The sequence below is a fragment of the Phacochoerus africanus genome, chromosome 3, assembly GCF_016906955.1.
Source record: "Phacochoerus africanus isolate WHEZ1 chromosome 3, ROS_Pafr_v1, whole genome shotgun sequence".
Taxonomy (NCBI): Eukaryota; Metazoa; Chordata; class Mammalia; order Artiodactyla; family Suidae; genus Phacochoerus; species Phacochoerus africanus.
The window spans coordinates 136835065-136858759 of record NC_062546.1 but is presented as its reverse complement, the minus strand read 5'-3'; the positions used below and the strand labels follow the sequence as shown (position 1 = coordinate 136858759).

At 36.3% G+C, this 23695-nt stretch overlaps 1 protein-coding gene across 6 annotated transcripts in view; it reads left to right on the top strand.

The window, feature by feature from the left end:
- COBLL1 (cordon-bleu WH2 repeat protein like 1) overlaps nt 1-23695 on the top strand; it is a 151289-nt gene that overhangs the window by 113382 nt on the left and 14212 nt on the right. For 4 of the 6 annotated variants that reach the window (XM_047772760.1, XM_047772754.1, XM_047772758.1 and 1 more), the window contains 4 exons: nt 16451-16604; nt 17329-17403; nt 18574-18693; nt 23020-23254. In XM_047772760.1, the coding sequence (XP_047628716.1) occupies nt 16451-16604; nt 17329-17403; nt 18574-18693; nt 23020-23254 (584 nt within the window). The remainder of the gene's footprint in view (nt 1-16450; nt 16605-17328; nt 17404-18573; nt 18694-23019; nt 23255-23695) is intronic. The other 2 variants (XM_047772755.1, XM_047772757.1) reach the window with 2 other exon arrangements.

Below are 23695 nucleotides of genomic sequence, written 5' to 3'. Positions count from 1 at the left end.
TACTAATCCTTTGCTTTTTAGTCTGTTGCCTTTGGCAAACTAGACATATTTATATAATTTTCTAATTATTTTTTCCTTTGATCTGGACATCTGGCTAGTTCTTTGATGTATTGTTTAGTAGAACCCGGAATTATTTGTTTTTCCCTAGAGCAGCTGAAGAACCATTTTAATAAATGTATTCATTACAAAAATTCTTAACAATTAAGCTGTAGTTCTGTATGTGATTGTGTGTGTGTGTGTACACACAATGTACATGTGTGCTTATATGAATTCATGTTTCCTAGGCATCCTAGCACTTATTTCCTTGACTTCTTTGCCGTATTTGGTGGGGTAGATCAACCTTTGATTGTGATTTTTCTCTCCTCCTTGGTCTTAATTCTCTTCTTATATCTCACCTTTCTAACTTTTTTTTTTCTTTTTTTGGCTACCACTTCCTTTACTTATTTTATAAATTTAGAAGTACTTTAATCCATGTTCCTAGCCTGTATTTACACTCTCAGAGACTACATCTGTCTTTGTTGAGCTCTCAACTATAGTGTTTTGAATAGTGTCCTCCCAAAAGATATGTCTAGGTCAAGGATCTAGAGATGAGGTAATGCTGGGCTTAAGTTGGGCTCCAGTCCCATGCTGGTGTTGGAATTAGAGGGGAGACACAGGCACAGAGACACAAAGGAGAAGGTCATGTAGCGGCTGAAACTACAGTGATGCTGCCATAAGCCAAAGAGTGTAGGAGCTGCCTGAAGCAGGAGGAGGCAAGGAAGGATTTTCCTTCAGAGGAACACAGCCCTGCCTGACACCTTGATTTGAGACCGCTAGCTTCTAGAGCTGTGACAGAATAAGGTTCTGTTGTTTGTTGCAGCTCAGTCCTGGTAATTTGTTATGTGTTGTGGCAGCCCTCGGAAACAATACGTCCGCTTTGTAACCCAGTTGCAATGTTGTTCCACTTGCAATTTAAACCCACAGTTGTTTATTGACTCATCACTACCTGGAAGTCAGTGTATTTAAAATCAAACTCACTTTTTTTCTTTTCCTCCCAGATTGAAAAGCTCAAAATCATCTTTGATGTTTTTTTTCTATTTCTTTTCACATCCAATTAGTGATTAGCCCTTCATTTTCTCCCTTCACAGTGTCTCCTTGTTCCTTTCCTCCATTCCCTCGGCTCAAGTCATGCCTCAGGGAAGCCCAGGGCCAGGAGGATAAGGAAATTTGTACTTAACTTGTCTTGCCCCTTCTTGTTGTCAGAATACAAGAACGTGGCAAGCTACTGCATTTATATATTGTAATTATCACTTCCCAGTTCAGAAATTTTGGATATCTGGCTGGTATTTTCTAAGTGTTCGAGGCCCTCAGCAAACATCACAATTGGGGGTGTGCGGAGAACTCTACTTTCCTTCCTTCCCTTTTTCCTTCCTTTTTTCCTCCTTCCCTCCCTTCCTTTTCTTTCTTTTTAGCTTTATTGAGGTATAATTGATAAAAAATGTAAGCTATTTAAAGTATGCCTTGTGGTCATTTGAAATACATACAATTGTGAAAAAATTCCCCCTAATTAACACATCCATCAGTTCACATGTTAGTTTTGTTTTTATTTTTGTAAGAACATTTACATTCTACCCTCTCAGCAGATTTCACTTATATAATGTCATCAGCTATACTATGATCCTATACTCACTGTACTCATATTAGATCCTCAGTTCTTATTCATCTTATAGCTGAAAATGTATCCCTTTTTACCAACTGCAGTCTATTTCCTCCCACCCCCTTGTCACAGTCAACCTCTTCTACTGTTTCTATGAGTTTGACTTTTTTAGATTCCACATATAAGTGATACCATGCAGGAGTTGTAGTTGTGGCTCAGTGGTTAAAAACCCGACTAGTATCCATGAGGATGCAGGTTCAGTCCCTGGCCTCTCTCAGTGGGTTAAGGATCCTGCATTGGCATGAGCTGTGGTGTAAGTCGCAGACACAGCTCAGATCTGTTGTTGCTGTGGCTGTGGTGTAGGCTGGCAGCTACAGTTCCAATTCCACCTCTAGCTTGGAAACTTCCATATGCTCTGGGTGTTGCCTTAAAAAATAAAAAAAAAAAAGAGGCATAAGTGATACCATGCAGTATTTGCATTCTTTGTCTGGCTTATGTCATTTTGTGTAACACCTTCAAGGTCCATCCATGTTGTCACAAATGGCAGGATTTCCTACTTTCTCATGGCTGAATAATATTCCATCATGTGTGTATCACATATACATATTTTTAACACTTCACATCCTTCTTTGTCCATTCATCCATGCATGGACACTTACATTGTTTCTGCATCTTGACTATTGTGAAAAATGCAGTAAACATGAGAGTACAAGTATCTCTTCAATATTCTATGTTTATTTCCTTTGGATGCATACCCAGAAGTATAATTCCTGGATCATATGGTAGTTATGTTTTTTAAGTATTTGATGAAACTCCGTGCTATTTTCCATAGTGGCTACACCAATTTATATTCCCACCTGGAGTGCACAAGAATTCCCTTCTCTGCACATTCCTGCCAGCACTTATCTCATATATATATATATATATATATTTTTTTTTTTTTGTCTGCCCCCACAGCATATGGAAGATCCTGGGTCAGGGGAATGAATCCAAGCTGTGGCTGTGACCTACCCCCCTACTGCAGCAATGCCCGATCTATAACCCACGGCACCAGGCTGGGGATCTAACACTTGCCTCCACAGTGACCCATGTAGTCAAATTCTTAACCCACTGTACCACAGCAGGAACTCCTCAATTCTGCTCAGTTTTGATTGCACTCCCATAAGTTTCTCCTCACTCTTCTGCCCTTTCCTTCTTGGAGGACATGAACTGATAAAGGGTTCTGTCGAGTCCATGAGAAGATGCTAATTTCTGCTTTGTTTTCCCTATAAAATAGACCCCAATACCATACAAGGTTTTGTTTTTGTTTTTGTTTTGTCTTTTTGCCTTTTCTAGGGCTGCTCCCGCGGCATATGGAGGTTCCCAGGCTAGGGGTCTAATCAGAGCCATAGCCACCAGCCTACACCAGAGCCACAGCAACTCAGGATCCGAGCCACGTCTGCAACCTACACCACAGCTCACAGCAACGCCGGGTCCTCAACCCACTGAGCAAGGCCAGGGATCGAACCCGCAACCTTATGGTTCCTAGTTGGATTCATTAACCACTGTGCCACAAGGGGAACTCCTCTTATATTCTTGATGATAGCCATCCTAAAGATATAAGGTGGTATCTCATTTCAGTTTTGATTTGCACTTCCCTCGTGACTTATGATGTTGAGTACCATTTCATGTACCTGCTGGCCATTTGTAAATTTTGGAAAATTGTTTATTCATTTCTTCTGCCCAATTTTTTTTTAAATTATAATTGATTTACAGTGTTTTGCCAATTTCTGCTGTATAGCAAAGTGATTCAGCCATGTATGTACACACACACACATACCTATATACACACAATCCCTTTCTTATCTTTCATCATGGTCTAGTCCAAGAGACTGGATAGTTCCCTGTACTATATACAGTAGGACCTCATTTCTTATCCCTTCTAAATGTAATAGTTTCCTCTGCCCAATGTTTAATAGCATTTTTTTTTTTTTTTTTTTGCTATTGAGCTGTATGAGTTCTTTATATATTTTGGATATTCCCCTCATCAGATATATGATTTGCAAATATTATCTCCCTTTCTGCAGGTTGCTTTTCATTTTGTTGATGGTTTCCATTACTGTATAAATATACAATTTTATTTTTAAACTTTAATTCCTCATCATTTTCAGTATGCTTCTAACTCTAACCAGATTTGACACCACTTGTGCAAAAATCCTGTTCCCTGTCCTTTCAGAATAGAATTACCCCTCAGCTCTGTCTCTTGCATTCTTACCCAAATTATACTTGTTTTTTTACTTGCTTCATAAAGAATTTTCTAAACATGCCAACAAAGTGATCTTACTTTTTCTGAATTTGTCTCTCTTGTGCCTTTTTATTTTAATTCACATACGTGTAGGTATTCATATGATATGTATTTCTAAAGATAAAAAGGTAAATACAGTGATAATTCTCCTTTCCTACCCTGCCCCCAAATTCTTCTGCCTGTAAGCAACCAGTAACAGTTTCTTGCGATTTTTCCAGACATAATTATTTAAGCCATTACTCATCTTCTATATGATTTTTTCTTAGATGATCATATGTTTCATGTACTTTTGTTATACCTTGCTTTTTAGAACTGTAAGATGTATTTTGGATATTTTTATCAGTATATAAAAGGCTTCCTTCTTAAAGGTTGCATAATATTCCATTGATGGATAGAACATGTTATGGGTAGATACCCTATCCTCTAGAGATAAACATTAAGGTTATTTTATTGCTTAAAGCTTATAGCATTGTTAAACTCCCCCCCCTCCTTTTTTTCTCCCCAACCAGATGGCAGGAATTGTGTTTGCCAGAAAAATTCTTATGATAAGTAAATTTTAACTACAGCTTTCACACAGTCAGGTAGTGTGTATACAAGGGGGACTCTGTCCCACAGAATTTTAGCATTTCATGTGTGGATCTGATAAATTTCCAGAAGTACCTGAATACCTTCAAAATTACATACATTTTTAATATTAATTAGTCCAGGTGGTTCTTGGAAATATTTTCATTAAGCTTTTACAGAAAAGCCAGGATTTTGACAAGGTTGTATTGAAAGCTTAAGGACCAACAACTAAAATGTAGCAATCATTATGTAATGCCTATAAATCAAATTGACCCCTAAATTGAAATTTCTTATATAGCCAGATGAAAATATTCAGGAAATACAGCAAAATATATATATGTTTAGGGGTGAATTTTACTTATTTTACTGCTGGCTTCTTTTAAATTTAAAATCAAAGGTAGTCATTATCACTGTAGACATTTGATATCTGTTTTAACAATTCAGTTTTGAATTAAAAAAATTTTTAAAGGCACTGTTTTTACTGATTAAAAGTAATACCAAGTTGGGAAAAAATTACTGGGGGAAGGGGGGAAACAGGACAAAATAATTTACAAGTCCATGAAGAATTTTGGATACGTTCTTACCCTGTAACTTTTACAGTTTAGGAGATAAAATAAACCACAAGGGTGCGCTGTTTAACAGAACTACAGCATCCAGATTTTTCCAGGTTTTTTTGGTTTTTTTGTTTTTTCTTCTTCTACCCAAAGCATCCTTTCAATAAAGCAGAAAGAAAATATTGGAAGTAGTTACACTACATTAGAACTAGCAAATGCTTATATCTAGTGGGTAAGTTCCAGAAAATAGCTAGAGAGATAAATATCAGAAATGCATGTGATTTATAATAGCACAGTTTTATTCATTTTGAGCTTTTATTTTAATGTTTTTTAAGTAATCATTGATATTATATTTGCCTTAGACAAGCTTACAGATAAGTCAGTCTATCTTCAGCTTGGAAAAATGTTGTCAACCACATTTATTTTATACTTTTGGGCTGTCTATATTTACTAATTTGCCTCATTCCTCAAAGGCATTTCTCAATACTGGCAAATTAAGGTATCTTGGTAGTGACTTTGGAGCTTCAAAATAAATGTTCACATAAAAGGCTGTTGATTTTCTGAGCTAATTGTGGCAACCAATTGTGCAGTTTCCAAAGAGGATTCAACAATGATCCCAGTTAGTAAAATAATTTATCCTAACCCTTTTGGAGAACATTTCTGCATCTAAAATTATCTCTGTCCACCTAAAGAATATATTTTAAGGAATATGTAGTTTACTGTCATTGTGACAGTGTCTTTTGCACTTCCCTGAATTTTTTTCTATTCTTTACACATGGTTTCAGGTCTTGTGTCATTTTCCTTATAAAGGTGATTATACAGTCTTCTATGGAAATGTTCATTTGGAAGAGAAAACTATCCAATTAGAAATTTTTTGGCAGTTTTTCTTGGTACTTTCAAAGCATTTTGTGAATATGGTTCTGCCTGAAGATGTGAAATGCCATTTGTGCAACAACATATGTAAGAGATGGCTCCTGCTGTCATTTATGTGGACTAGATCTCATGTATTACCGCATAAAATGTGGACTTTTTTTACATAAGACTGTCATTATTTTATACATGACAGAAGTCAGAAATGCATTGACTTAAAAGTGACATAGAATTCTGGGATTGAAACTAGGTTCAGAAATCCAGTTTCTATTCCATGTCTGCTGACCAAGTACCTGTGAAGAGCATGTTTAATAAAATCAGTGGCCAGAGGATGTCCTAGTATTATTGACAAACTAGTCTTCTAAGCCTATTTTTTGAGGAAGAAGAGTTGGACAGAAACTGTGTGATCTTGACCATAGAATTTACAATCCTTTTGGTGAATTCTTCATTTTTGCACTTTTGCTGTGGCTTTGTTGCTTGGAGTTATGCGCATATACAACAGAGTACCCCTTTTCCTGGGCTACTAGCATGGCATCTTGTTTTCTTTAGGATATTGACTTTTGGCTGAAAACACAAAAAGGAATGCTCTTATTTGGGCATTTCACTTGGTCTCATTTTGCATTCTGCTGCAGAAAACACTCAAGTGTTGAGAAATTGAAATTCTTTGCCATACAGTATTATGCAAGTGAAATTTAATACTTAGAGTGTTAGTTTTTTAACAGCTGATTTTTTTTTAATATTTGGCATTATTCATCTTTTACCCAATTTTATCTTCTAATATTTATCATGCTTTATGAACAGATAAGATGATAGATTGTGATATGTTTGTGGAATGTATAAGTACATATTTGGTCTTAGCTTCATTTAATGAGTTTAGCAGTTATATGTAGAGTCATTAAGGTTGTCAATAATGAAGCATGCATTTGCAGTTTTTAAGAAATATACCTCCTTTTAGTTTTTTCTACAGGTTATCACATAACATTTCATTTTCACCTCCACTCTCCAGTTATATTTATTATATAGAAAGTGGACACACACATAATTCTACAATTGCCTAGGAACAGTGGTTGCCATGGCATCTTCAGCTTGATATACGGGATACAGCTGTCTGTTCTTCCAAAAATATGACTTATTTCATTCAGTAGAGAAATGCACCAGCACAGTATAATATTTAATGTGCTTCCTTTCTTAAGGCTTTTCCAGATATAAAACATAATTTGTATTATAGTCTTCATCAGATTTTCAAAGGTCCATAATCACACAAGAGCAAAAGTAATGACTAACGTTTCTATAGCACTTATAATATTTCAGACAAGGCTCAATCACATTATGTATTTTATACTCACAAAAGTCCTGAGCCATTACTTTTTAGGTTTCTTCCAGCTTTACCTCTGACCTAAGTGTAGAGAACTATGCTCATTATAAAGTTGTTAAAATTTGGAGGAGTTCCTACTGTAGCTCAGCAGAAACAAGCGGGTTCGGCACCTTGCCTTGCTCAGCGGGTTAGGAATCCAGCATTGCTGTGAGCTGTGGTGTAGGTCGCAGACATGGCTCAGATCTGGCATAGCTGTGGCTGTGGTGTAGGCCAGCAGCTATAGCTCCAATTGGACCCCTAGCCTGGGAACTTTCATATGCCACAGGTGCAGCCCTAAAAATCGAAAAAAAAAAAAAAATAAGTTGTTAAAATTTAAAGAAGAACAGGAATAGGTTATTTACAGAATTAGTATGGATTTCTATTCCTTATATAGTAGTTTATAGAAGTGTACCTCTCTGAAGTACATTAGTTAATAAGATATCATTGAAAATACTCAGTGTTAGGAGTCTTCCTTTACAAGTTCTCAGAGTATGGAGTTTACTTAGTCTTTCTACTACTGTGACCTTTGGGACCTCATGGTCCCAAAGACATGCCTTTCTCTGGTAACCAGAATTTACCAGAGGTCAGGGCCAAGAGAAGCAGGCTTCCTTCCTGGAGCAGCAGTGAGAAAATTGTCAGGTCGCTTGGATAATTCCTGCTGTTAGCCTTGACTCTCTTTCTGGAATGAACTGAGTTGGCTCCAGTTTGTTCCTTTACTCTGGTACAGGCTCTAAATCAGTTACCTGTGGATGCTGAGTATCCTCCTGCCCTGCCCCCAGATACCCCTCTGTCTGGATCACTGTGACCACAGAGAACCAAGGTTCCCGCCATCATCTGTCTTTTTAACTTGAGCCTGATCTCTGATCTCTGCCTTCTTCTGGTTCACCTTGTCTTTTTTTCATTCAAGTCATATCACTCAGGCCCTCATCTTTGGGCATTTAAATAATGTTATAAGTAAGGAATTAGCACTAGCAAGACTTGGTTATATGCTTTCTCAAAGTATGGGGTGTTGATGAAATGAAAGCAGACTGCCTCAAGAAGAGAAATGTAAAACCCTGTGTTACATTTTGGGTTATCTATCATTTAAAAGAAGCAGAAGATATGAAATGTGTGAAGAAGATATGTTCAGGTCAATGAGTTTGTTAACCAGAGAAGACAGATGTTATCGTTCACTAAATGGTGAGTTTAAAACTAGACAGTTTTGAGAGAAATTAGTGACAAGCCTGGCCACTCAGAATCCTCTGAAGAGATTTAACTTTTTCTTAGTAACCCAAAATGTCTAAAATTAAGAGTGGTGGTGGTCATTTAGATAACTATTAGTGAATCCCACTCTAATTTTATTGCTTCTTCTCATAGAATTTGTTTTAGAGATTGATAGAAACACTCTTAAAATTGGCAGAAGAGATGACTGCTTTCACAGTGTGGCTTAAGAACTCCAGGCTCTGATACTGCTGCCCAATGTCTCCTTTCCTTAATTACAGTCATTTGGCACCTAAAATTTGTTATAGCCCTTCACTGATAATGACTTTCTAAAGTCTAGGTTGACCTAAGGAGGATAAGACTTTCAGTGCTAGCAATGAAGGATCTTAAAACAAGTTTATGGAGAGAAAAAGAAAAGAGAATATACAAGTCCTAGAATTTTAGGACTAAGGAGTAAGTGCTGCCCAGGGGGGAAAAGAGTGTAGAACAAGGAAATTCAGGGCAGCAAAATAAACTTGCTTTAGACCCAGTAAAAGACAGCATGCTATGTGAGAAAACATCATAAACAAAGAAACTGGTATGTGCGCTTTCATCCAATACAAGTCAAAACACGTGTGCTCGCACGTGTGCGTGTGTACAGGTATAAGGAAAAAAGTTAGACACCAACATTTCTATGAGGTGACCTGTATTTGCTAGGATTTAGTGATTTTCCTTTCCCTTTTTCCTCATCAATGTATGTTCTGTTTGAATGTCATAGGAGATTGTGCTAATTTTATGATGAAATCAGTAATAAAACTGATTTCACTGTAATAAAAAAAAAAACTTAGCTTCAGAGCTTTGCCTACTTTGACATTCAATAGAATATATTCCACTTCTATATTATGTCCACTGTGGTATAATATGTTTTGAAGCTTAAGAAAACTGATTTGTTGTTTAAGTTGTAAAATTATTTTAGAATTTTTCCATCAAAAGTTAGGAGTTCCCATTGTGGCTCAGTGGGTTAAGAACCCGACTAATAACTATGAGGATGATGGTTCAATCCCTGGCCTTGCTTAGTGGGTTAAGGATCCAGCATTGCTGTGCTGTGCTGTAGGCCGGCAGCTGCAGCTCTGATTCAGTCCCTAGCCCAGGACTTCATATGCTGCAGGTGTGGCCCTAAAAAGAAATAAACAAACAATAGTTAAGAGTTAAAGCTTGATCTTTAGTTATATGAAAGTTGGGTCATTAGGATACAATTCACTGTAAATTAGGGAAACCTAATGTTAATTATAAGATATTTTATAATACTCTATAGCATTTCTTGAGACTGTCCAGGATGGAAAAGGATTATGGGCATCTGTCCCTTAAGAAGAAAAGAAAATTATATGAGTTTTCAGACAATTTTAAAAGGTTTCTTTGGTCCTTTTTAACCTCATTACCCCCCCACCCCCAACATGGAAATCATATTATAAACAAATGAAAATCCAAAAGCTTCTAATAGAAACATTTAATAACATCATTGAAATTGGGCCACTGTATTTCTATCCTTTGAATCAGTCTTTTAAAAATTATTTTCCTATTTGTATTCTTTTAACCAGAATTTATTGATTTCAATGATCCACATCTTATATTTCAACTATGATTAATAACTGATCTAATAACTAGCACAGAGCTAGTCCTAAATAAACCTACTGAATGCCATTCAATTCTATTTCCTTCAGGTAAATTTAGTTCCTTTTTGTTGTTGTTGTCTTTTTGCGATTTCTTTGGGCCGCTCCCGCGGCATATGGAGGTTCCCAGGCTAGGGGTCTAATCAGAGCCGTAGCCACCGGCCTATGCCAGAGCCACAGCAACGCGGGATCCGAGCCACGTCTGCGGCCTACACCACAGCTCACGGCAACGCCAGATCCTTAACCCACTGAGCAAGGCCAGGGATCAGACCCGCAACCTCATGGTTCCTAGTTGGATTCATTAACCACTGAGCCACAACAGGAACTCCTAGTTCCATTTTAAACCAGTGAATTTTGATCTGGATATGAATTATGAGGGATTAACTATCTGTCATGTTTTTCACCTTGACCTTGCCACTTTCATTAGTGAATTCTATTTCTCTGTGCAATATTTTTCTTTTCACAGACCATAAAATTCAGTGCTGTACATTCCTGTTAGAGGTGCAGTTTTCACTGAAGGCCAGCAGACTTAGTGACTTTAACTAGAGTAAATAATTGAATATGTCTAATCATTAACCAAAGTGTTTTTAACATAGTAGAAAGAAACCTCTCTGTTTTCTTGTTTTGTAAATCCTTTGGACTTAAATATAATTTGATCTAAACTCCTTTTAAAAATTTTAGTCATAATTTGACTAGAGGAAATGAGCCTTGCCTTGGCAGTTCTTTCATTTTAACTGTTCACCTTAAATTTATGAAAAATTTATGAAATATTCAAATTTGTATATGATAATTAGCTCCCTATACTCCTCAATAAGATTTAACAAGCTACTATTAAAGATATTTAGCTTTTATTAAATTCCTTTAAGGTAACATGAAGCTGCCTGAGGTGACTTAAAGGTGGGGTTTTAATACACAGTGAATTTGGTTTGTGCAGTGGACTAAGCACACATTGCTTAAGTTGTTTAAGGTTGATTATAACTGAGGTTGACTCTAACAGGACACCCACCACCACTATCACTAAAGAAAGTACAGTCTTAGAATTCTTAGAAAAAAATGTCTTGAGTGAAGAGATATTTAACTCTTAGCTGTCTCCTTTTATCGTCACATTTTACTCTAACCTCTACATTATCACCATCATTTGCTTATTTTATTTATACTTTCACTCACTTGAAAATAGGCCAATTATATGTAATTAACATTAGCTACTATTTATGGAGTGTGTACACATGCTAGAGGCAGCACTTAGTGCTTTACCCAGGTCACTTCACACAAGCAGCTGGTCCCTATGCAGCGCATACTCTTACTTTTTCCTATGTTGTGGAGAAGAAGGCAGAAGGTTGCAGGGACAATAAAATAAATGCCACATTCCCTGGTTCAAGCTCTGGCATCGGCCCCAAAGTTCATGTGGTTGGGTAACCATTTCGCTGGCTGTTGTCCAACTTGAAAACCCTCTGTAAGCTCCTGTCCAATTAGACAGACTCAGACTCAAAATCCTGGGTAGCTCAGCCCTGACAAATGCAAGTATAGAACTATTGGTTGCCTGTTAGGGAGCATGTTCCTGAAGTGCACAGAACAAAACAGAGTTTAGCAATGCATTGGTGGCCTTCCACACTTTTTTTCTTCTTTTTTTCAACATTTATGTGGGAACTCATGATATGTTTACTTAATAACGATGATAGTTTAGTACGTCTGCTTTTTAGCACACTTGTGTGCTTGATCCATATATTCTACACGCATTCCACAGAACATACCAGTTTTCTTGGCTACAGTCTATTTAGGAACACCTAGATCTTCTACCTTAAAATGCCCCCTCTCTTCCTGCAGGCTTCTACCCTAGAGACAGATGTTTGCAGTAGATATGAGGTCCCAGGGGTTCCTCTATTTTAGACTTAATAGTGATGTTTTAGTTATCACAAAATAACTCCAAGTTTGATTTTCTCTAGGCTGCTGCTTAGCTGATTAAAATTCTTGTCTCTTTAAAAAAACCAAAAAACCAAAAATAAAATTAAAAACACTTGTCTCTCTGTCTTATAGGAAGCAAGAAGTATATATTAAGGTATTTCCTCAAATGCTAATACTAATGTCACTCACATCTCAGAACAAAACTTAGATTCTTATCACTAATCTGCTGATTATCCAAATTCACCATTCTTATTCCTGCCTTGGCCCATCTCATGTCAGTTGTTACATTTACGTTTCTATCATAAAGTTAGTAAGTTCGAACCATTAATTACAGCATGGAATCTAGTTTTGCAGGGAACAAAGTTGACCTGGTTGCACTTGGTGGCAGTCATGTTCTCTTCAAAAGTCTTTGTTCTTAGTCTTTATGGTCCAGTTGCAGGTCTGGAAACATAAATCCATTTTCTTTCATGACCCACCCACATGATAGAGTAAGGGGGTAAATTTTAAAGAGTTAAGGTTATACAACATGGGCTCCCCCCAGGATGTTCATGGCTTTGCCCTTCTAACATGAATTCCCTCAACTATCTTCACAAATGCTATCAAAATATTTTAGCATTTTTAACACTGAAATATTTGTACTTTGAAAAAATTTTAATGCTTTGTCCATAGAAATATAAATATCCTGTACCAAAAAAAAGTTAGCTTATTTTAAGACCTCTAGAGTGATAAATGAAATATATGAGTTTATTTTTATCCTGTCTTTGAGTTATTAGGGCCATATAAATGTGTGAGCCCGTGTATATACATTCCTCCCTTTTTTATTTCTTTGCTATCTGCTCTATAATATCTCAACCAAAATTTAAGAGCTCCAACTCCTAGACAGATACTGTTGTCTGGGAAACTCATGTTGTGGTTTATCAGGTCATAGAAAAGACCAATAAATGTTAGCGGCTAGGACTCTGACCTACAGAAGAACCGAGTTATCACAGGCTACATGACGGCAATCAGTCAAAACATAGGAAGCACATTTTAGGCATGGAATTAGGAGGAAAATCAAATGCTACCATGACTTCATGCATTCACAGTTACTTACTGATCACCTACTGTGTTCCTACCGGTAATAAATTAGGTCTGTGATAGCAACATGGCATGCTTGAATAGGGCTTTACAGAAGTAAACTCATCAAGAAATAAAATATTTTCTACTGTCTTTGATGTTCTAGATCAATATTTTAAAAAATGAAGTGTCACATTGTCTCAGGAGAGTTTTTGCTCTTCTACCTAATGATCCCTAAATTTCTTACTTTTTTTAGATAGCAAGTGAAAGTTTCTGAACACAGAGACATATCATTGGTATGAAGGTTTTTATTTAAACTTTATGTTCTACTCAAAATGATATTTAGATACTGCCGATCCACCACTACATTTCTTTCTCAGCTCTTTATCGCTGAGGGTGCTTCTCAAAGTCCAAAAAGCAAATGAGGACCCACCTATACACCCACCCAGGTGGGGTGGGGAGAACCCTCTTATTTAATCAGAATTGGCTTTAGTGACTGAATCAAAATCTGGGTTTGAGTGACAGGCTTTCACTCTTTTCATGCTGGATTATGGAGATGTCTGTAGGAGGCACCAGAGCAATGAGTGGAGCATGATGGCTGCAGCTACTGACCAGCTGATATGGAAGTTGTTTAATGTTTTGACTACTGATAAGGCTAGGCTGGTACCACCCTATCCGACCCCCTTATAAAGATGAGTTAACCTTGGTGAGAGGTATGTTCTGCCAGGTTTCTGCCAGGTGCCTGCCACTGTGGGCCCAACTCTGCTTCTGTCCCTGTGAGATGAGCTGCCTTCCTCATTAGTGCTTCACACAGCTGGCGGTGATGACAACTAACTCAAACTTGTCTCTGGGAGGGCAGGCTTCCTTTCTTCTTTGGCAGAAATATTACAATATTACAAAATAGTAAATTTGCTAAATTTTATGTAGTGTGTAGCAGGTCATAATGACTGACAAATACCTTATGAACTATGTCACTTCCCTTAGTTATACGTACATTGTCTCATAAGACTGAAATGGCCCAAGCTTTACAATAACTCCCTAGTCCAAGTTTATCAAGGCTTTCATTGGCAAAATAAGAAGGAAATATTTTGTTCATCTCTTTCATTCACTCAACAAATATTTATTGAGAAACGTCCATGAGCCAGACATTGTTCGGGAAATACAGAAATGAGCAAAATAGGAGGGGAAAAAAATCCTTGTCTTTAGAGTCAAACCTGGTGGAAGCAACAATAAATGAGGTAAATAAGTCGTCTCTGTGTTATGTTAGAGAGTGATTAAATCCTGATTATAAAGATCCATTTGGGAACAGGGATAGGGAGTATTGGGGGGGGGGGCGTCAGTCAAGGAGGAGCTCACTGAAAAGGTGACAATTGTGAAATGACCTGAGGAAGATTAGGGGGTAAGTTATTAGAAGAGCATTTCCAGGGACAGGGAACAGCAAGGGCAGCCAACCTGAGGTGGTAAGACTCCTGGCACATTTGAGGAGCAGCATGAAGGCTATCGTGTTCAAGGACTAGATGAAAAGGAACCAATACAGAAAACAGAGTTTAGATCTATACAGAGTTAGGAATAATGCCTGGAAGTAAGAAAAAGTAGATTTTGCAGGGTGGTTAGCTCTGTTTAGTGCTGCTAATAGGTAGGATAAATGAGTTCTAAGAAGTAACCACTGACTTAGTCATGGGGGAGGTCATTGATGACTTTGATCATGTAAGGGGAAAAACTCAGTTTGTACCCATGTAGGGAAAAACCCAGTTGTTCCTTACTCTGTGTTTTTTCCCTGTGAGTTGTCTTTGCTACTCCCACAAAACATTTCACTTCTTCTCACCAAATATGGGGAGGTTTTTCCCCACACCTCCTAGCAATTTTTAGGTACCAGCAAAGTGTCTAAGATTCAATTAAATTCCAATACCATCTACCCAGAAACAATCAGATTCCACAGGATAAGGTCTCAGTTCCACAGGACTGACCTCCCTTTCCCATGCACACTGCAGACATTAACCATGAGTCCAGGTTATCAGCTGTGCTCCTGACCTGTGGCTATTGATTAGAGGTTCCAATGACACCCCTCCTTGGACTTGAGATACCAGTCATAAGCCCAGATTGTTTCCTACTTCTGATCAACAACTGGCTATAAGTTAGAGGTTCCTTTGACTCCCTCCTCAGGCTCAGTTAAATTTCTATAGCTCACAGAATTCAGGGAAACACTTGCTTACATTTACCAGTTCCTTAAGGGATATGCCAAAGGATATAGATGAATATCTAGATGGAAGAGATGTAGAGGGCAAGGTAGGCAGGAAGGGTCATGGGGCTTCCACAGCCTGTCCAAGTATGCCACTCTCCTAGCACCTCCAGCTGTCCAGCAATCTGGAGGTTTTGTGAACTCCATGCACTTGTGCTTTTATGGCAGCCTCACTTACGCATGACTCATTAACTCCATTTTCAGCCCTTCTCAAGAGAATGAGGGCAGGGCTGAAAATTCCAAGCTTCTTGTCATGACTTTCCTGTGAATAGTCTTCATCCAGGGGCCCATCCAAAGTTACCTCATTACAATAAAAGATATACTCAGGGAATCATAAAAGTTTCAGGAGCTCGGTGTCAGGAACTGGGGTCCAAGGCTGATATTAGAACAAGGGATACTTCTAGTTTTCTGGCCACTTAGGAAAGAAAAGGGTTTTAGGGGCTCTTTGTCAGGAATGAAGGCAGAGAACTTTATATATTTTCTATTATGTCACAGATAGGAATAGTTTTAATAGATCAAAGGCTAGGAAAAATCTGATTGGAGGGGGTCAAGTGGGAGATGAGAAATTGGAGACAAAAACTATGAATAACTCTTTTAAGCAGCTTTGTTGTTAAGGGAAAGAGCAAGGTGACATGGCAATGGGCCAGGAGGCACCAGCCAGCCGGCTGACAGTCACATGCTCTGAGCGTTAGATGTGTATAGAGTCAACGACCTCAAATGACCTTGCCTTGGGTAGACATAGATTTTTGAAATGTTTGTCATTGACATATTATGCTAAAAAGAGATCCTTCAAGCCAGCCTTAATGTACAAATATTCTTCCCTTTTTCACATTTTACTTTAAATCCAGTATTTTCTCCAGATTTTTCTTCTTTAAGTGTGTTGCCTCTGAGTCTTCCACATTTTAATTAGCTGTTTACATGCTGGCCTCCCATCCTAGCCTAACTTTCTTGAGAAGGACCATATTTTATTGTTCTTTCATATCCATCTCTCGCATGTGGCAGATACTCCATAAATGCTTTGTGAATGAATGACCTTCATGTTCCATACTGGCCTGTGATATGTCTGATGTAAAGGTCAGTGTCTTCAAGTTTGCTGTGCACTTCTAAATAGAAATTATGTTGGGTCATTTTGCTTTCCGTAGAATTCCTGCGGAGCAGGCATAGTGAGGACAGGCTCTCTGCAGCTCAGTAGCAGATCCACTGGGAATTCATCTTTGAAAAGGACAAAGCGAAAAGCACCTTCCCCACCCTCCAAAATAGCCCTGCAACAAAGTGATGAAAACAGTCACGTGACTGGTAATGTCTCTTTTCCTGTTAACATTATATTTGTGTTGTCTTTTTTAAAATATAGACAATAAAAATGATACAGGTTATAAATCTTTTCATTAAATAATAATAATATTTAGGCTTTTTTTTTTTTTTTTTTGCGTTTAGGGCCACACCTGCAGGATATGGAAGTTCCCAAGCTAGAGGTCAAATTGGAACTGTAGCTGCCAGCCACAGCCACAGCAATGATGGATCCGAGTCACATCTGTGACCTCCACCACAGCACATGGCAATGCTGGATTCTTAACCCACTGACCAAGGCCAGGGATCAAACCCATGTCCTCATGAATACTAGCTGGGTTTATTACTGCTGAGCTACAACAGGAGCTCCCTAAACTTAGGCTTTTGATTAATTGATTATAACAATAATACTTAGATAATCCCTGATAATTCTACCTATAAACAATCTGTAACTTAACAAAATAAAAAATTTTACAGCTCCTTTATCCTAAAATGAGCATGTTATAATTTTTGAATCTATTCAGAAAGATACTACCTTTCCAGGATTGACTACACCTAGGAATGGGAATCTAAGTTGATTTTAGTTGTGTCACAGCTAGACAAGTAAAATAACAATTTTAGCAAGGTTAGTGCTCTTTCTGAATTAAATAAAAATTACTAAATTAAGCCACTAAGGAATTGTTTCATTTCTGAATGTGACTTGCTTATAAGCTGTGTTTCTTCTGTCTTCTAGCCCTGCAGTCAGTACCTGCAGTTCCTCCAGACAGTGTTTTAGAAGCAAACTCTTCCGAGGGCCTGTCCAGCCCAGGTATGACACCTCTATTCTGTATCATGTAACTACTGAGAAAGAATTTCCAGGACAGTTTAGGAATGAATCTAGTTCTAAAGTGCTGTATATGAAAGAAATACAGATGCTTTGACTACTCAAATGTTGTGTAGTATGAAATGACAAGTATACCGTATCTTTTGAGTTTGGAGTGTGAAACACAGAAGTCAAAATTTTAGTTCTGTAATGATACCTTGATTACTTTTCCTACTAGGTCTCCTGCTTTTCCTTATGCAATGCCAGGTTTTCCATTTTTCAGTCTTCTTCCCAAGAAGAATGGCATATCTTAGTTAGGAATGTCCCTTGGTGTGTTCAGAAGAAAACTTATATGAAGGTGTAAAGTACCATTTGGATGCAACTGTCCTAGGTGTGTTCATATTGTTCTAATCCAATGATAAAAATTTATTAGGAAATATTTTCTATTAAATGATTTTATTTTGGATTCTCTCCAAATAAGTGAATTTCCACTAAAAATAATTAAATTTAATATTGCTTCCTAATGTTTAATAGCTATTTATTAGCTATTATAAGAATAAATGTAAAATTTCTTAATCCCTAAAGTTAGTTATACATGAATATGAGAGAATGTTTAATCAAAAATATAATATTACTATATGTACTTTAGCATGGGGATAGTTTGATAGGTATAAAAAAATTGCCTAATGTAACTACTAATTTTTATAATTTATATTCACAAATACAGGAAAACTCAGAAGCACCCAAATGCTCCTGAATCTTTAATCCTTAGGTGATATATAGGAATTTAAGATTTTGACACAGAATTCTTTTCCTCTGTGATTAAACACACTACCACTAGATAACCACTACCACTAGATAACCAGTAATGATTTTTCTCAAGTCTTACCCAGAATATCAATGATACCATTCTGTTTCACAAAGAAAATTTATTAAATAACATCAAACTATATAAATGAAATGAGAAGATTCTGAAGTATTAGAGAAAAGTGGCTGCTATTCAAACTTTGCTTGTTAGCTCTTTCTTCTCATCCTATTTTCTCCTTTTAGCTCTTGTTTAATGCATAGCTAATTGTGAGCTCACAAATCTGATTTCTTCTGAAATGCTTCCTGGTCTCTGCTTGCCTTAGCCCTGTTGTTGAAGTGCCATTTCTACAGATTGTACTTTTTTGGCAGAAGTGTCCCTTGGCCCCGGGCTCCCTCGTCCTGAACAGGGCACTGTACCTGAGCTGCTGGCCGGAGCACCTCTCTCAGAGCGCCCTGCAACACCTGAGGCAGCCGCTGCATCTCTGCCATGTAGGTGACCTGACTTTCCTGCCTGCTGCTTTGTTTAAGGCAGATTGAGATGTCTTCACACATAGATTTGGTTACTTGGTAATTCCTTGTGTAAAAATGTCTCATAAGAAAATAGCAGAGAGTTTCCATCACGGCTCAGCAGTAACAAACCCGACTAGTATCCATGAGGACCCAGCATTGATCCCTGACCTTGCTCAGTGGGTTAAGGATCGGGTGTTGCCGTAAACTGGGGTGTAGGTCACAGATGTGGCGTGGATTCCGTGTTGCTGTGACTGTGGTGTAGGCTGGCAGCTGCAGCCCGAATTCGACCCCTAGCCTGGGAACTTCCATATGCCACAAGTGTGGCCCTAAAAAGACAAAGAGAGAAAGAAGAGAAAGACAGACAGAAAGAAAGAAAAAAGTAGTTTCTTATCACTTGAAATTTTTGGAGTTTGAGGTTTTCCCTAATCACACAGTAGATGAATATGGCAACATGTAAGATGAATAAAATAAGTGGCTCTGAAGGATTTCAGCTTCTATTTGGCTTTCTGCTTTTGGGCAATACTGTTTGAACTTTATTATTTTCAGTGTATAAATATAGAAGAATATATATATTTTCTTTATTGAACTACTCTTTTGTTATCTAAACATGCTTATTTTCTATACCATTGCTTTTGATTGGGATTTTTATTTTTTAATTAATTAGAATTATTTTGTTACCAGATGACAAAACTTCATAGTTAGGTAAAGTTTGATCTGAATCCTATCAGAAATAATTTTACTCAATTTCTCAGTGACTCAAAGTCCTTATCACCTCAAACCAGTTATTTAAAATTAGTATACTATCACACACTACTTAAAGGAATGAAACATCGTGTGGCCGGTTTGGGAAATATTTTAGCAAGTTTTTTTTTTTTTTTAATAAAAACAAGGATTCATTTTCTGTATGACCTAGAAATCCCACTCCTAAGAATTTTCTCAAGAAAAATGAAAACGAATGTGCATACAAAAACCTGCATGTGAATTACTATAGAATTTTTATTTATAATTGCCAAAAATAGGCAACAACTCAATGTCCCTAAACTGAGGAATGGATAAACAAAATATAGTCTGTCCAAACATTAGAATACTATAACTTAGCTATAAAAAGGAACAAGAAGCTAATACACAAAACAGCATGGCTAAACCTTAAATACATATGTTAAAGGAAGGAAACCGGGCTTTCCTAGCTAGATGCTGGATGATTTCATTCATCTCACATTCTTGCAAAGACATAACTATAAGGATAGTTGTTGCCAGGGGCTGGGGTTAGAGAGAGGAGCTGATTACCAAGGAGCATGGGGGATTTGGAGGGATGATGGAATTGTTCTACATCTTGATTGTGGTGGTAGTCACACAAAGATAGATCAATCGATGTCAAAACTGAACATTGCTGAATGTATTCCAAACATGATGAATTTTTCCTGAATGTAAATTGTATCTCAGCTTTTAAAAGGAAAGAGAAAACAACTCTGGCAGCAGCTACAATGGTGTCTGACACAGTGAACATTTTTTTGAATGAATAACTTAAAAAAAAGTAGTTCACCAGAATAGAACAGATTTAATCTAATAAATTCTGTTTTAGCAAAGAATAGTATTTATCAATTTTGCCCTTTTGACCATCTCCAGGAAACCTACAAAAAGCATCTTTGAAAAATTTAAATTTATTTTACACATACCACACATTTTGTGGATTTTAAATAATTTTAAAATTTATTTTTAATGTTAATTTTGCAATCTTTAGAAGGAGTTAAAAATTAAAATAAAGTGTTCAAATTATATAGAGCTGAGGGTAAAAAATTTTAATAATTACACTTTCAAATTATGTTTTTTATAACTTTTAAACATAGTTTAGTTTGGAAGTTATTATATCTAAAAACTACACTAAGATTTTGCATACTCTTGTTTCTTGAAAGTGAATTTTCTTAGAACATATGAAGCTGAAAAATGATAGTTGCAATATAACATTTGTGAAAATTACTCATTGTTCACAGCCCCCAATTCATTTGTTGTTGTTGTTGTAATTCTAAAATTTGGACATAGTTTAATTGTGTTAACATATATAAAGCAAACTTAATTTAATATTTAAAGCTTGGGAAAATTGGTACTAGTCAAACAAAGTGTGAGAGTGTTCTTAGATGATTAGAATTTTTTTAAAAGAATCACAGTCTTTTCTAAGACTTTTAACAATAGGAATGCATTTCAAATATATATATATTTAAGGACTTGTAACTATTAAGTTATAAATAAAACCCCAGAAAAATAATTTGCAAAGATTTTTTGAAACATGTGACTCATTCTTCATACCTTAAGATCAGTTTCTCAGCAAGTACCTCATACTTAAATTTGTGTATCTCTGAAATACTTCTGATGGTCAAGAGAGAATTAGGAAGATCAGTAGTTTGCCAAATGTTACCTCAGTTAATGTAATTGCCAAAAGAGCTTAATATATACCAAAGAGCCATATATAAAATACACTTGCATATAAACCATAATAGCCTTTCATTTTTCTCAATAGTTTTCAGATCATGTAAATATACTCTAACTATATAGATGTAATATGCTATTGTAAAGAAATGATATTGTACATTGGCATCAAAATGACTATTTCAACATGTCATGAGATAAAGCAAGATTTATATATATATACACATATGTATATTAAAGTCAAATTATTTTTTCTGTAATTAAATAATTTAAATTATATTTTTTAATTTATAACAAAAATGTCATTAAATTCCCCATATTTGTATATTAAAAAGCATAAATAGCCTATATGCTTAAAGATAAAATTAAAGAAATACATTTTAAATATTTCAAATATTCTTTAAATATGTTAAATCCTGTATTAAATTTGTAGATGTGTTGATCACTATAATCCAATGCTATACTACCTTCCCCCCCCCAACCCTGGTAAAATTCAACTACTGTTGTATAAGTAGAAGCACTGGATTATATTTAAATAAACAAAGATCTGGAACCTCATTCTTTGGTTTATATTTGCTGTCACAGCTAGTATGGACACCAGCTGCTTAGGATGTCTCCTCCTTCTTTACCGTGTTGGCCATTTGTTGTCTGTGCTAAGAAATAATAAAACACTTTTATACAATGAAATACTAATGGACAGCTATTGAAAAGAGTCACACATATACACACTCATATGTTGATATGGGACAATCTTTAAGATATAGTTAAGCGGGGAGTTCCCGTCGTGGCTCAGTGGTTAACGAATCTGACTAGGAACCATGAGGTTGTGGGTTCAATCCCTGGCCTTGCTCAGTGGGTTAAGGATCTGGCGTTGCCATGAGCTGTGGTATAAGTTGCAGATGCAGCTCAGATCCCGTGTTGCTGTAGCTCTGGCGTAGGCCGGGGGCTACAGCTCCGATTCAACCCCTAGCTTGGGAGCGGCACAAGAAATGGCAAAAAGACAAAAAGACAAAAAAAAAAAAAGATATATTTAAGTGGAGAAAAAAAAGTTAGTGGAAAACATCAAATATATGCTTTCATTTACATTAAGTAAACCAGCAAGAGAAGAGAGGAGGAAATGGGAGTATGCATATCCACTTATATGGTATATGTTCATTATACCTTATGATAATACAGAGAAAAAAACTGTTAAAAGTTATCTCTGAGAATCTAAGTGAGAAAATTAATTTTCATTGTGTAATACTTATTCTGTGTCTTAAGTATATTAAGCATCTAAGTACAATAACTTACTCTGTATCTTAAAAAGTATATTAAGCATTTAAGTAAATGGCTTTTAACCCCGGATGCACCTAGAATCACCTGAAACCTCAAAAATTCTTGGTCCCACCATTAGAGATTCTGATTTAATAGATGTGCAGTAGTGTGAGCATCAGTATTTTTAAAAGATTATCAGATAATTCTCAATCATAGTTGGTGCTAATAACTACTGAGTCAAACTTATAAGTACACTTGTAGCCAATATAAAAATTTTGTGTTATTTTCATTTACAATTAAAGCTATCGCATTAAGGTAAAAGTCATTTAAATTGAAAGTTGTAGTCTTAAGTGAAATATATAACTTGAAACCTAAGAGCTTAATAACTTTTTTCTAGCATGAATAAAACCTGTAGTGATATATTATTTTTAGAAATGCCTGTCTGCGATAGTCTGATTTTATGTTAACGTAATTATTCACCATTAGAAAAGTATTTTACTATTAGCTTTGAATCAGAGTTTTTAAAAGTCCAACTAATTATTATTTTGAAAATTCCTTCCTTGCCAGGATTTCATAGGATGAATGAAGCAAATTAATATTTAGGATTATATCTTTATTTCTTTGCAGCTGGAATAAGCTCTGATTATAGCCTTGAGGAGATAGATGAAAAAGAAGAACTGAGTGAAGTGCCTAGAGATGAGGCTGAAAATACTTCTCTGAAGTCACAAGATATTCCTATTGGTTCTTCTGATATAATAAATACACTGAAAAATGATCCTGACTCAGCCCTTGGCAGTAGTACTGGAAAGTCCTCACAAAACTCCAAAGAAGAAAAACAAGAAAGTAGAAACACAGATGGACAGTAAGTAGTCTGTATGCCAGAAGTGCCGGTGCTGGTTTGTTTGACTGATACTAGTCTTCTGAAATACAGAACTGTATTTTAAACTCAAATATAGTCATTTATTTATACTTTATCCCTTTTATCATTATAAAAATGTTCATAAAGTATCTGTTTACATGGGATTGTTTTTAAACCATAACACATAGGTACTTGGTATGGCAAATAGGGCTTTTGTTTGTGTTGTGTTTGGTTTGCCTATTACTTTTTTGGCCTAAATGAAGTATTTAATTTCCAATTTTCACCAAATGCTCTTGAAGAATTTTTACTAACTGGTATATAAAACAATTCCGCATATTAGAATATGATGTAAAATCACTAATATTTTTGAAATCAACTTCATGATGCAGAGAATGCACTTTCCCCTTGGTCCTAGGAATCAAAAGTTATAGTGCAGTACACTTC